Source organism: Hyalella azteca, unplaced genomic scaffold, assembly GCF_000764305.2.
Source record: "Hyalella azteca isolate HAZT.00-mixed unplaced genomic scaffold, Hazt_2.0.2 contig16986, whole genome shotgun sequence".
Classification (NCBI taxonomy): Eukaryota; Metazoa; Arthropoda; class Malacostraca; order Amphipoda; family Hyalellidae; genus Hyalella; species Hyalella azteca.
Window position 1 is genome coordinate 56789 of NW_025946789.1, and position 15034 is coordinate 71822.

Genomic DNA, 15034 nt, shown 5'->3' on the forward strand with positions numbered 1-15034 from the left:
AAGTAAGGAGCTGTTGCTGATGTAACGCTCGGTGTCAGCGGTGTAGGGCTGACAAGTCACTAGGTAGTATTACCTGGAGGCTGATAAGTAAGGAGCTGTTGCTGATGTAACGCTCGGTGTCAGCGGTGTAGCCTGACAAGTCACTAGGTAGTCTTACCTGGAGGCTGATAAGTAAGGAGCTGTTGCTGATGTAACGCTCGGTGTCAGCGGTGTAAGCCTGACAAGTCACTAGGTAGTCTTACCTGGAGGCTGATAAGTAAGGAGCTGTTGCTGATGTAACGCTCGGTGTCAGCGGTGTAGGGCTGACAAGTCACTAGATAGTCTTACCTGGAGGCTGATAAGTAAGGAGCTGTTGCTGATGTAACGCTCGGTGTCAGCGGTGTAGGGCTGACAAGTCACTAGGTAGTCTTACCTGGAGGCTGATAAGTAAGGAGCTGTTGCTGATGTAACGCTCGGTGTCAGCGGTGTAGGGCTGAGGCACTTCATCAACGCTGAGGGAGGTTGGGGCGGTGCAGATGAAGAGGGGAACACACCCCACGAAGCGGTGGGCTTGTATCACGATGCGGACGTCATTACTGGCGGTAAATGACGGTTAACTCTTCACAATGTTATGAATGTATCAGTATGTTCATGTAAATTATTAATATTATGCAAAACATAGTGATGTGCAATGTAAATATCAATATTAATATAATGTAAATTAATTAATTAATAATGTAAATTATTAATATTATGCAAAACATAGTGTCTTAAAATATCGTGCAATGTAAATTGAGAACTTATTTGCCTGCACCCAATCGACTCGAAACATTCATATAACCGAATACATATTTACATCAAATAAAATCAGTACAAAACCTAAGTAAAAATGTATTATAATTTAAAGTGAACGGCTTGAGCTACACGCCTCCCTTGCTCACTCACCACCCAGAATCTCACACCCGCTATTTCACATGGGGTCATTGTTGGCCTAGTGATATTCTTCTCCTATACATGTTTTTACGGTTCTAAAATTGACAAAATATAACTCAGTACTCACTGCAGTGAGTGACAGAGAACGCATTTTCTCGTCGACGAAAACTTGAGGTCACGGACAGACGGACGGACAGACGGACAGACAGACAGACAGACGGACGGACGGACATGGCGAGCACAATAGTGCATTTTTTCCATAAATGAGAAAATGCGCTCAAAATAACTAAAAATTATCCCTGAGAACTGAAATTCTTTATTTGTAGAAATTAAAGCACTCTAAGTTATTTTATTGAACGGTAAATCGAATTGCAATGGAAAGGTAAATATTGTTTACAAATAATTGAATAATACAGTTCTTTACAACGCTGCATTAGATATTGTATGCCCAGAACAAATGAACGAACATTAAAATGTGCAGTAATAGGATTAAATTTAACTTCGTTTAATCTTGGGCCGAATGAACAGAGATATCTCTTTCTTCTTCTCTTAGATGAAAATCAATACATTTCCTGAATAAATTACCTCAGACCATATTAATGCCATAAGTGGAAAAGAAAAAAGTTATCAAATTGGAACGTTGTTCCAATGATTTAGACATCATTTCAGGTAGTTTAGTGACATCATTTAGCATAAATTCGACCAGTGGTTTAGTGTGGGCAGAAACGTTCAGTTTGCAGCAAGTGGTGCAACGTTACTTTCTTGCAAATTCGACATTTCTATTCCATTCTATTCTTATCCTTTATTGGATTCTATTGGATTTTTCTTTATTGGATTCTATTGGATTTTTCTTTATTGGATTCTATTGGATTTTTCTTTTTTGGATTCTATAGGATTTTTCTTTTTTGGATTCTATTGGATTTTTCTTTATTGGATTCTATTGTATTTTTCTTTATTGGATTCTATTGGATTTTTTTTGGATTCTATTGGATTTTTCTTTATTGGATTCTATTGGATTTTTCTTTATTGGATTCTATTGGATTTTTCTTTATTGGATTCTATTGGATTTTTCTTTATTGGATTATATTCTTATCCTTTATTGGATTCTATTGGATTCTATTTTTATCCTCTATTGGATTCACGTGCCGCGAATGATTGGGAAATTAAACATGTGATGTGCACTGTTCTACATAGAAGCAATTCGCTCTAATTTATAATAACATTAGGTAAAGTGAAAATGTAAGAATGAATGATGACATGACAATGTTGGAAGATGTCATTACATTATTGGAAAATCAGGCAGTACAATTGACCAATTTAAATCCGAAATTAAAAATACTCATCCGGGCAATACTATTGACCAAATAACTTGTATAAAACTTTGTCTAAATGGGGTTTAGGTAAGTTAAAGTTTGAAGGATCAAATTTTTAATTTATATAAGGATTTTCTTTCGCGCGCAACAATGAAATAATAAGATAGGATTTCATCCACTCACTAGTACTGTATTCAACGTGAATTTTTTACATATGAGTTTTCCACCTTAGTTGTAATGCCATAATTACGTTATGTGTCGATCTTGAGAGCTTCGTCCTATTAATTGTATGTACCAATTTTGTAATATATTTCTTCTACGTATTCACCACGTAGTATATCCCGTTGCAAACCTTACATTTTTTGTCGTTGATGAAGCCATGTTAAACAACCTCCCGAAACTTCCGGGTTAACCGCTTAAGATAAATATTTATTGCTTTATCAGAAATACAAGTTATGTTCATGATCCTTTGATCGCGCGTAAGTTTACACTTTATATTAATTAAGTACACTTCCTTGATATTTTTGTCCATCATGGGCGTAGCAATATAGGCACTAACTCCGAGAGTTCAAAACCTGACTGGAATAAACACACTACATGTCTGGGGTGAATAATACTGATGCAGTTAGAGCACCCAACGCCTGCAACTGCATTTTACTGTAAGAAATATTTTACTTGTAATTTACTTTATTTCACTTATTTAATTTACCTGTTTACTTTATTTTATCTTACTTGTAATTTAGAATCGGGATGAGAACAGAGCCGGTTGAGCTCAGCAAGGCGTCTTTCAGCTGAACTTTGTCCGTTGAGTTGCCGCCAACCACCGTGGTGCGAATAATCTGAGGAAGCATACACTATAAATTACTAACAAACTCATAGCCCTGAAGAAGGCCCTATCATGTATTTCTATTAACATGATGTCAACATCATGTGTTGAAGCCTGCAGCATAAAATAAAGTTGATGACGCAACATATAAAATTTACTTTGCTCTTAGCAAAGACTATCTTCATTTCCATGCTCGACACTTTCGAAGATGTCTAAATTTCTAAAAACTTAAACGAAAAAGGGTTAGATAATGAATTAAAAATAAAGACAATGTGATTATTAAAATGTTATAAAATGTTTTGAACATGAAAAATTCGACTTAATATAATGAGTTTACTGTGTGAATTTTGAAGTCGGGTTGTGTATTAAAATATTATATATGAAAATATATGCCAGTTTTTCAAAATAAATGTAATATATTTATTTTGAATTTTTAATGGATTGAGAGAACGCGGCCCATGAAATCACTGCAAAGCGAAATGCGGAAACATATAGAACTCAGTTCCAACATAAATCATCACCGTTCGTCGGGAGATTAAAAAGATTTTATTCCACAGTGTATTTTCAAGTGGAAACTATCTGTCGAATACAGATGTTTCAAAGCGACTGAAGTGCTATTGTTACCATGTGAATTTTCCACTGAAACGGTGGTATAGCGTATGTTAGGAGAGAACCCTAAGAATTATTTAATCTAGACTGCTTTTGTCATCGTTTCTAGATATACCCCAGTGAGATTTACAGGAGGAACAGGTTCAAACTTATTTCGAGACAAACCACAATTTTCATTGATCAATTCTTCAGAAATTTGACGCTTTAATCAATTGCTAGGGGAGGGCACACCCAATTTAAAAAACTTAATAACTGGCTAATGAATTAAAAATAATTTAATAACTGTTCATTTCGGAAAGTTTTCAGAACTTAGTAAGATTGAAAATTTTCATATGAAAACAAAACCAGAAGATATGTTACTTACCGAACCAACGGATGCCCGGAAACCAAGATAAGTTCCTTTCGACACTTTTATGTTTAAGCTTGGGAAGTAATATTCAGTTGTAGTCGCCTTCGTTATGGACGACAGCGTCAAGGGAGTATAGCGTGCGATGGTTGCTGATGAAGAAGAAGGTTAAGGATAATTTTCACTACCGTTGATCGAGAACGATCGTAAACGCGTCGCATGCTACAGGCAGGCTTAAAATTATAGCTTGTACAAAAATTCCGGCAGAAGTTTTTCATTCGATTTATGCCTTTTTAATGCACGATTCGATTACGTCATTCAGGAAGTTTGATGAGCATTCACTATAGAAGTGCATAGTGAGCTTTCCAAGTATCTGTCTTGAGAACATAGAGGTGCATATCGTTTTGTTCATAAACTTCATCTCGAAATGATTTGCTATGCAAATCATTTCAAGAAGCTTTGCAACCTTACAGTACGATTGAGCCAGGCTGTATTTTTACATTTTTAGCGCATTTTCTCATTTATGGAAAAAATGCACTATTGTGCTCGCTATGTCCGTCGTCTGTCTGTCTGTCCGTCCGTCTATCCGTCCGTCCGTGACCTCAAGTCTTCGTCGACGAGACGAAAGTTTTAGTTTAGTTTTATTTTAGTTTAGTTTTTAGTTTAGTTTTTTGTGCATTTCCTCATTTATGGAAAAAAATGCACTATTGTGCTCGCCATGTCCGTCTGTCTGTCTGTCCGTCCGTGACTTCATGTTTTCGTCGACGAGAAAATGCGCTCTCTGTCACTCACTGCAGTGTGTACCGAGTTATATTTTTTATCCTAGTCTTCCTCTAACTTATACTCACATTAGTTCATCACACAAGATCTGGGCATCACATTGTTCTGTAAGAACAGACCCGCGCCTGAAATTATTCTGTAATGATATAACAGCAACTCACATTGTACAGTACAGGAAGGTGAGCAGTCAGAGGTGTAGGAGCAGGTCGAATTGCAAGTTGCATTACAAGCAGTACGGCACTGACCGAAGCAGAAGGTTCCCGTTGTACAAACCGGGGTCAATTGCTGCAGGATATATCAAGTTTCAATGAAATTTTTTTGCGATAGAACATCGATTTGGTATAATTTGAAACTTTTCACAAGCTAAAACTAACGTATACATTGTAATTATTGTTGAAAATAAGGTTAAATACTCTTATGCTGCTCGAAAATAAAATTAGATCGTCTCAGAACTTCAAAAAGCCATTTATCATTCAATAGCAACTATCAGAACCCTGCTGTGCCGGGGATAGATTTAAATGCGTACAATTTCTCTCCTATATGATCCCGGGAGGTTTACCAGATACCGAGTGGTATCAGTGATACATGGTGGCAACATATAGGATGCTGTCTCCATCTAAGCGCTCAGTGTCCAGGATATCCAGTGAATATAACCGGAGCAATATTGAATCTATAGTGAGACAGAGGGGATATAGTGGAGCACAAGTGGAGCTATAGTGAAGAAAAAGTTTGGTTTTAGTGAAACTACAGTTAATTAAAGAGGAAGGTAGAGTGAAAGCCAAGTAAAGCCAGAAATGGAAAATTAAGTTAAAAATTGTCCGAGTGACTAGCAAATGTATAGCGCAAAAGGAAGAAATCAAATTAAAGATGAGTGGATCCAAAATAAAGCTGGAGTGAAGTCAAATTGACAGCAAATTTCGCGGTATTGAAAATATACGGTGAGAGTGGAGATTTATCGTTCAGTGGAGCTTTCAACATACAAATGCACAAACAATAATTCTTCACAGAAATATTTTCAGTCCACTGCACTGAAAATAGAAGAACGTTGAATTCTTCATTTTCCCTGATACGAGGTTAAAATATAAAAAATTTTATCCTCATTAAAAAATATATAATTTCCGGACTCCAATATAAATTTGCGTATCTTTCCTATTTCCTAGCGACATTAAACTGTGCTACAATTTTCGTATTTCATGGCATATTTGTCCACGTTTTACTAAGCAAATTAAGTTACTCATCGGAGGAAAACAAATTATTTTTGCTTTTCCATGTGCGATCATCTGCACTAAGATATACGTATTTTATACTTTCATTTTTTCATTCTTTCATGGTTTGTGTTGAAATTAATTTTTTTAAATACATATTTTTCCCCTATTGTTATCTAGTCTCTAGCCTAGTTTCGCTGCCGTGCACCGCTCTTATTAATAATGGATGCTCCCAAGTCCATTGATCAGCTCATAATTAAGTGAATTCAGTACAACGCTCTTAGTTTGAAATAGATCATGGTTAGGATATAATTGTATAACTATGCCAAAAATGCTTCATATGATAAAACAACGTTTCCTAATTTATATTTTATGCACTGTATTGCAATAGCCTAACTTTAGGGCATTGCCAAAATGTCCCAAATGATTTAATTGTACGTTTCAAGTATTAAAAGTATACCAAGCAAAGAGTTTCGCTTATTAAATACTCATAAGCTCGAAAACATCACTTGATTGGAAAAAATAAAAAAGGTGAATGTGTAATTTAAATTTGCAATACATTGCATGAATTCCTATCGACAAAGAAAACTGAAGAGTTGATTGGCAGTTATCTAGAAACCCCCGTTATGAAATAATATTTTGGGATGATATAACAATTAATTTATTTTCAAGATTGATTTTCCTCGCCATTTTATACATTGATGTTCAAATTCAGCCTTTAATTATAAAATCAATAAAATCGATAAGATCTTGATAAAGACTACTTAATTTAAAGCAGCATAATACAGGGTGCGGCGTGGGAACTTACTCTTTTAAAAAAATCACAAAGTAAAAAGTATTAAAGATAGCGTTTTAATTCTTTCTTTTTTACAAAGAGCTACATTTAAAGTTTCGTTGGGTTTACTTACAAGTTTAATTCTTGAATATTACATAGCATGGCGCCACCTTCCTAGGACTAATGGCCGCCACGTGGCGCGCAATTCAAATAAGTAAGTTCCCGCGCCGCACCCTGTATATCGTGGCATTAATATAAAATTTATTAAAGAAATATTTCTCAATACTTGTAATTTTCAGATTTGGCAGTATTTTTGTTCACATTCTAAGACTATCATGTATTGCTTACTGTACCGCCTGCCGTGCGTACAGAAAGTACCAATCAGATCCAAAAAATTACGCAACAGGGCCCATACTTTCAAAAAAAGTCAAGAGACCGTAAGTTCATCAGCCAATCATTGACGGCCTTTCAAGCCAAATCCACCAATCATAGACAAGAAATAGAGCGTATAAGTACTTATGTCCACGTAGCGAGTTTTGAAAGTATGGCCCCTAAACACTTAATTGCAGGTATCGTATTCTTAAGTCTAATAATATTACTTACCATAATTTCAATTGAATATCCAAGATTTGCTCCGACACGAACTCTCTTGATGAATCCTGTACGTCTGACCAAACTGTTCCTGAGCAGCACGATGTCCTTGCCGTTGTAGGTTAGGTTTGTGTAGCCCGTAGAGTTTTGTGGGTGTACGGTCCATCCGTACATGTCCATCACAGCATCTGAGTCGTGGCAACGGGCAGTTAGAAAACGCAAAAATATTAGCATTTCGCAAAAATATACCTATGTGAGCCAAAAATGTATTAATCAAATGTGCAATTAGATAAACATTTGATTAACGAAGATTTCAACTTATCATCAGTCCCTCAAAATCATAAGTTATGCGAGTTGAATATTTTGCAAGGTTTATTCGTGGAAATGACTATAGGTCGAGTAAAACTTGACAACATGCATAGCGTCATGAACTTTTTCATATAATTACATTACTGCCAATTTAGCAATTCATTTATGTTCAACTTGAGATATTTTGCGCATCAATGATCATATTTATCATCAGTCTTTCAAATTTTTAATTCAGTGTTCTGGAGTACAGCTGTATCACTCCTCGGCCATTGTGATGTTACGGGCAAAAAAAAAAAACGGAAGAAATGGCATGAGTCCATGTAATTCTTCAGCCAGAGTAAAAATGCAAGGATCGCTCGGGTTTCTGACCAGGTTTTATTGTGCCCGATAAAAAATTATGCAATATATGTTATATCAAAATTACAATTTTATGATTCCTATAAAAAGAAAATAATTTTTTTATATAGCGTCACCCTTGTAGTCAAGATTATTAAAAATTTTGAAGGTTTCAGCACCTAAAAAGCCTAACAAACGCTGTGTATTTTTCACAATAAATTTCATATATTATTTCAATACGAATCATCACCATTAATTATGCGTAAGGGAATGCCTTTCAGAATTCGTTTCAACGATTACAGTGCAAATAAATAGAGAAGGCTCATGATAAGCATGGAATATAGCTTCACAAGTTTTCACCTGGTACAGTTCCAGCAAAAGTTTGCTCCTTTCACAAGTTTTCACCTGGTACAGTTCCGGCAAAAGTTTGCTCCTGGTACGGAGATTTTATTGTGGCCGAGAAAGTGTAGTTATATCCTTGAAGAAGAGTGACATTGCATCCTGTAGCCACACCGACTTCCAGAGCTGCGGGGCACTGCATCGAGAACGGCATAATTGCGTCCACGACGACCACCTCTTTTGAAGTCGCCGAGACTGCGTCGGTGTCGTGCAGGCGAGCTTAGCAGATAGACAATTCAATTAGCAAACGAGCTAGAAGATATGTATATTCGTTCTTCATTAATTTAAGGTATGCTATTAAACTCTCGCGACCGTGGGATAGAGGGATAGGTTTACCTAATTAATGTACTGTGTGATAGAAGTTTGTGTGATACCGCACCATGCCTCAAAATTAGACAATAGTTGAATTTCATTCATTTTAGACAAATTTATTTATGACATGAGTAGGATTTGTTCTAGAAAAACTCTTCTGAGAAGTCCAGTGGCGGACCATTATTATGGTTTAAATTATCACTATATTTTATTAAAAAATTTTTATTGTGAGTAAAATAATTAGCCATAAAATTTCATTAAAAGAGAAATTACTCTATCAAAATATGAGCCAAAAAAAATTTAACGGCGGAAGAGGCGTTCACGAGACGCGCAAGACCATCATGTATAAAGACTAATTTCCTAAATCAATGATCAAAAATGCAATTTACAGTAGCTTTAAACATTTCAAATCATCATTAAAAAGGAAAAAATTTCACAGAGAATTGAGTCATTCCGTCCAATTTAACAAACAACTTATAACATAAAATAATAATAAGAAAACAAAGGTACTTTATACGATAATATCAAAGGTTTACCTAAATCGCGAGTTAACCGAGAACTTAAAGCACGAAAAACGCTTAGTAAATTCATTGCATTTTCATTGAAAACGTTTCGGTGCCTTAACATCACCAAAAGTTCTCATCCCTCCTGAATTTGTTAACCGATATGTTTTTTATGTTCCTTGTCCCGTTTATTCGGTACTTCGGTTTTAATTTCGTCTGCTTAAATAAAACTTTCCATATTAATTATATATGCATTATCAAAAATTTTTGTTGACCTGCTGATGCAGCTGGTCTCTTGAACCATTTCGATGAAGATACAGTGCTTGATTTTAATGTGTGCTTTCGTTACCTTCATATTCTATGCATATTTGGCACTCATTCATTTCATCTCCCATAGTTGAAAGGATTGATCAGAGGTATTTTTTTTTATAATTCGCAGATAAAGTCTGATAAGGTGATCGTTAATAGCACTGTGAATAGATGAATCATTTTTTTATTCAATTCACCTGTAATATTGAAGCGTCCGGCCATGTCGTAGACGTGTTAATAATTTTTTTTTCATTAAATTCACCTGTAATATTGAAGCGTCCGGCCATGTCGTAGACGTGTTAATAATTTTTTTTTATTCAATTTACCTGTAACATTGAAGCGTCCGGCCATGTCGTAGACGTGTTAATAATTTTTTTTCATTAAATTCACCTGTAATATTGAAGCGTCCGGCCATGTCATAGACGTGTTGCTGGAAGCCGAGGAGCGAAATAGCACCGTCTCCCCAGTCCGTGTAGAAGCGACCTGAACTGTTCACCGTGACGCCCACAGTCTGCGAGGTTAAATGGTCGTCACGTACATGAGGTACGACAGTAAATTTATTTCTAAACCACGTCTTTGAATTGTATGGACGAAGAACACTTGACATTTTGAACCAACTTGGGGAGTGACGTGTGACGTGGACTTTAGCTGCTACGTACCGACTTTTGGTTAGCAAGAAAATAACACAACTATAGAAGGCAGTTCATTTCGGGATTAGGCAGAAGTTTGCGAAGTCAATTTGAAATAATAGTGCACTGATCCATCGGCACTTTTTTTATTGTTTTTTTTTTACCAATCCAATGTCCCCAAATCAAGAAGCGGACGATCAAGGTTAAAAAAATAAATAAGTCAAAATTGAAAAATAAATAAAATTAAAGACTAGGTTGTCACAATTATAAGGGTTTAGCTCAGAGGTATCTAAATGATGTATGGAAGAGAGTATAACATATGTGGGTTGCAGAGACATGACAAATGTTGGCAAGTGAGACGTGACAAAAATGGCGAAGAATGTTTAAAAATTCATGTCATTGTTTGAACGCGGCCATAAATGCTGCGCAGCTGATTGCTTAATTAAGAACTTGATGTATTTCAGTCAAGAGAGAGAGGACGATTTTTTTTTAATCTATCTATCTTTCCCCTTCAAAAAAATCTCGCTGTAATTTGATTTTCGTTTTTTATCCAAGCGATGTGGCCGAAATAACAGTTTTATTTTCACTTCTTGGTCCTGGTGTTTTATGATGTTATTAATTTCCATTTATGGGCAGGGTACCCAGTGGTTACAGTTCAGCTCTAAGTGAACGTAAGTACTTACGTTCTATTTTCTTGTCTGTGATTGGTGGTATTTGCTTGGAAGGCCGTCAACTATTGGCTGATGAAATTACGATCTCTTAACTTTTTTGAAAGTATGGCCTCAGAGTACCAAGATAGGAGCAGTGAATTTGTGTCCGATTCCAGCTACCTGCGATGGTTCTGGTTGTAAGCGCGACTGCTATGCCTGCCGCTATTACTTCAGCGCCGACCAGACAAACGAAATTTTATCCGTGCAGAGAAGTGAACTTTGTTTTTTGACGATTTATTGGTAACAAAGACACAGTAAAACGTGGCAAAGAGAACAGTGAAAATATACTCAAAATGAATCCAAAGTGAACGCAAGATAAACCCAAAGTGAACCTAAAGTGAACCCAGCGGATGGCTAGTACTGAATCAGAATGAAAGTGACGCGCTTCGGATGATCAAGGTGAAAATACTTTTTCTCTAAATGAAAATGCTAGTAAAAATCGAAAGACAAAAAAAACATTAATGGAAAAATAGGTACAAATTTAACAGAACAAATATAAGAAAAGAAATAACTGTTGAATGATCGCAAGAAATTACAATAAAAATCGCGGTACAAAAATTAGAGACGCGCGTGGCGCGGCTACATGGTTAAGTCGACGATTAGGCCGGGCGGCTAGCTAAACGCAGCAAAATTGGAGCAGTGAGTTGCGTGTCCGAGGCTGCAACAAACTGCGAATATTCTGCGATGTTAGGAATTGGCGACAGGTCTAACGGTTTGATCAACGCTAATACCGTTAAACCACTATGCTATACTATCTTATCAAACTTTTTACCTCTGTATTTGTTGAATAAAGTTGAGATATAATTTAACAAAATTATTGCTGGCGCTTATAGGACAAGAGGAGCGTAAACGTTTCACCTCTGCCAAAGTAGAGATTTAACAAAAATGTTGAGAACCAGTGGCTCAACATTTAGATCCGTAGAAAAATAAGTTCGGCGAAGTCTGAGAGCCCAGTGTTCGGGACTACGACGTGAAATTTATGTGCACTTTTCATATCGAGAAGTTGCTCCTCTCGAGCGTGTAGTCCTTAATTGAAAGGTCACATCTGAGTCAGCACGGATTTTCGGGCAACGGGAGGTTATCAGGACGCCACAAAAAGGCCAGCGGATAAAAGCTAACCAATTAGCTCAGACTTACGCTGGCCACCTCATATTACTAACCGCTGGGCAGCTGGGCCTATACCTTCAAAAAAAGTTAAAAGATCGTAAGTTCATCAGCCAATCATTCATTGTGACGGCCTTTCAAGTAAAATCCACCAATCATAGACAAGAAAATAGAGCGTAAGTACTTACGTTCACTTAGCGAGTTTTGAAAGCCAGAGTGCTCATATGCGGTGACAGCTGAGTAATTTACGACGCCTGCATCCCCTCGTTCTTTGAACGTCTTCATGGGAACTATTAGTATTCGGTATTTTCACTCCATAAGTGAGCATGCTCATTCTTAACAAGATTTAGGTGACATTAATCTACTACAAGAAAGCAGGTCGAGATATGCCAGGCATATCGCTCAGTGGAGAATAAACAGTAAAATTAATAGACACCGCCAGAAAATTGCACACTTTTCATACTTCGTAAACATTAAAGGGCAAGATTTTTATTCATCATAACTTTTCAGTACAAAGTTCACATATTTTTATTTGCTGTCCACAGATTGCAAATAAATAGTTTGATAAGCATGAAAAAATTCATATTATTATCTCATTTACGAGTGGAATAAAGGAGAACCTACCTAGTGAAGAAATCCCATAGGAATTAGCGAAATCACTCTGTAAAAATGGCTGACCTACTTCATACTCAAGTTGAAGGATCTCTTTGTTTGCCAAAAAGGTTTTACCAATGAAATGACGTACCCAGAAAGAAAGAATGGTGAAATTCTATATAATATATCAATGCTGTTGGGGACTAATCAATAAATAGGCTTTCTTTGACCCCAGACCTTTGACCAGTGACCGTAAATAAAGGATGAATAAAAATTATAAATAAAGAACTATCATAATAAATAAACGATAAATACAAGAAAACGAAATATAAAACTATAAACCGTGTGTCTTGCTAGCCTTTCACTTTCAACTCGTAAGAATGTCCTAAGTTCAAAGCCCCGCTGAAAAAGCACGAATAAATACAAATTAAGGGCTTTAATTAAGCACACGTAAATAGAAAACTAACATAAATAACAATATTCAATATCACCAGAAAGGACACCACTAAATCAACACTGAAGATAAACACGATAAGCAATGCAAGTACTAACCTCTGTGGTGGATCACATAACAATGACAAGTTACAGGGCGGGTCTGCACGAGGTCACGTAATAGTAACTCAAAAACAAGATGACAATACAAGTAACGTAACTATCGATGAAATTATTACATTGAAAGGCGTTCCCTAACAATGTTAAAGGGAAAATACGACCACGCCGTCATTGCTAGCTAAATATCCCCAACATCGCTATGATTGCAGCCGTAACTGCAAACACACCGCCATTCTTGCCGTCATCAAGCTAGGGCTAGGTGCCGCTGTACTGCCGTACGTGGCTTTAAGCTGGCAGCACTTGCAAGCCTCAAACATTTCACAGCCGGACTGCTGGCACTCCCGTTCTTGCACGCGACCGTCACTAGCCGGCGCAACTTACCGCCGGCAGAGGAGTGGCATACTATAGCTCAGATCGATGCATGGTTACTGTACTGTTGCCCTCGCTGCCGATATATTCGAGACACCTTCAGGTAGAGCCGTCAACTCAACGCCAACAACGCGGCCTTAAGAACGGCCCAAACGCGGCTTTTCTGGCTCTAAAGCGGTGCTGCTGCGACGGCAACGCGATCGAAATTGGCAGACGGCCGAAGGCAATACCGGTGTGAATTTTTAGCAGGGTTAAAACAGCATTATTTTTCGATTTTTGAGCAGTGTGTTTTATGATGATGATGGAATAAATTACAGTTAGGTTATATGAAATGGAAAGAATGCAGTTGCCAGTGTTTGACCGTGCAAGCTTAATCATTTTGTTATATTTCCGGTGCTTCTTCCCATAAGGAAAGAAAGATTGAAAACATACCCGTTCGTTTCATTCAAGTTTTCCACATTTTCTTCTGACCTTTTTCAAAGAAAAGTTAATACAACGCTTTAAGTGGTTCAGGGATAAATATTAGATAGAACTGAATGAGAACCAAGGAACCACCTAAAATATACGTCTCGGACAAAAACGCGGCCTCTCTCACGGCCGGTCTCGCGGCCGTGATTCCAAATTCAGTGAGCGTGGAATATCTCGCAAAATACTGAACGTAGCTTGATGAAACTTGGTACACAAGTTTCATCAAGCTACGTTCAGTATTTTGCGAGATATTCCACGCTCACTGAATTTGGAATCACGGCCGCGAGACCGGCCGTGAGAGAGGCCGCGTTTTTGAAATATTTCGAGTGCCATTAACAATAGTATTTTTCTGGTATTAGCTGAACATACCGAGAAAAGTTTGATGAAGGTGGCGTTGGGGGAAGATATGGTGATGGTTGAGGGCAAAGGTTGAGGATCTTGTAGCAGAGCACTGATGCCGACGCCAACCTTCCCCCCACAAGCGTTCCCACCGGCGCAGGAGACGTTGCATGTTCCCGCTGTACTTAGTCCACCTAGCGCTGACATCAAAACGATCAAAGTTTAGTTAGTTTAGTGACCCTATGATTACTAGCGCTTCAGCTGCTAAGCTATCTCGCGCCGAAAACAATCAAAGGCCAGCATGATATTTTCATAGCATAAATTGTACAGTATACTTGCTAAAAAAGTATTTCAAATCATAATTTTTCATCTCACTCTGGAACAGGAATTTAAATATCTACGCGCTCATATAATGAACAGTGCTCGAATTTTCAATTGCAGAAATTTAAATCAAATCACGGCGTTGAAGCGTAACTGGCACACGGTTTACAATCTACCCATGAAGCTGAAGGCCTACTGTTCAGATCAATTATTGACAGCAATTTGCTAAATACTGGTGCATTTTTGATGCTTGTAGTACAACAAGATGTCTTTTGGAGTTAGAATAATTTTGATGAAAAAAAGAAAATAATAAGTCATCTTTTGTCGGCTCTGAAAAAAATTGTATGAAAAAAATTAGACTTTCTTATTGCACGGAAAAATACAAAGAAAATATAAAATTGTATTCTAATCTAATCAAAGAGA

At 37.1% G+C, this 15034-nt stretch overlaps 1 protein-coding gene across 1 annotated transcript; it reads right to left on the bottom strand.

Annotated features, from left to right (window-relative positions):
• Positions 1 to 7110: 7110 nt before the first annotated feature.
• LOC125179370 lies at positions 7111 to 14497 on the bottom strand. Its single transcript, XM_047885120.1, has 5 exons — positions 14321 to 14497; positions 9916 to 10036; positions 8408 to 8620; positions 7439 to 7545; positions 7111 to 7122 (listed from the first exon to the last, which is right to left on the bottom strand). Exons 1-5 carry the CDS (start codon positions 14495 to 14497, stop codon positions 7111 to 7113), a joined length of 630 nt encoding a protein of 209 aa, XP_047741076.1.
• Between the last annotated feature and the right edge of the window lie 537 nt (positions 14498 to 15034).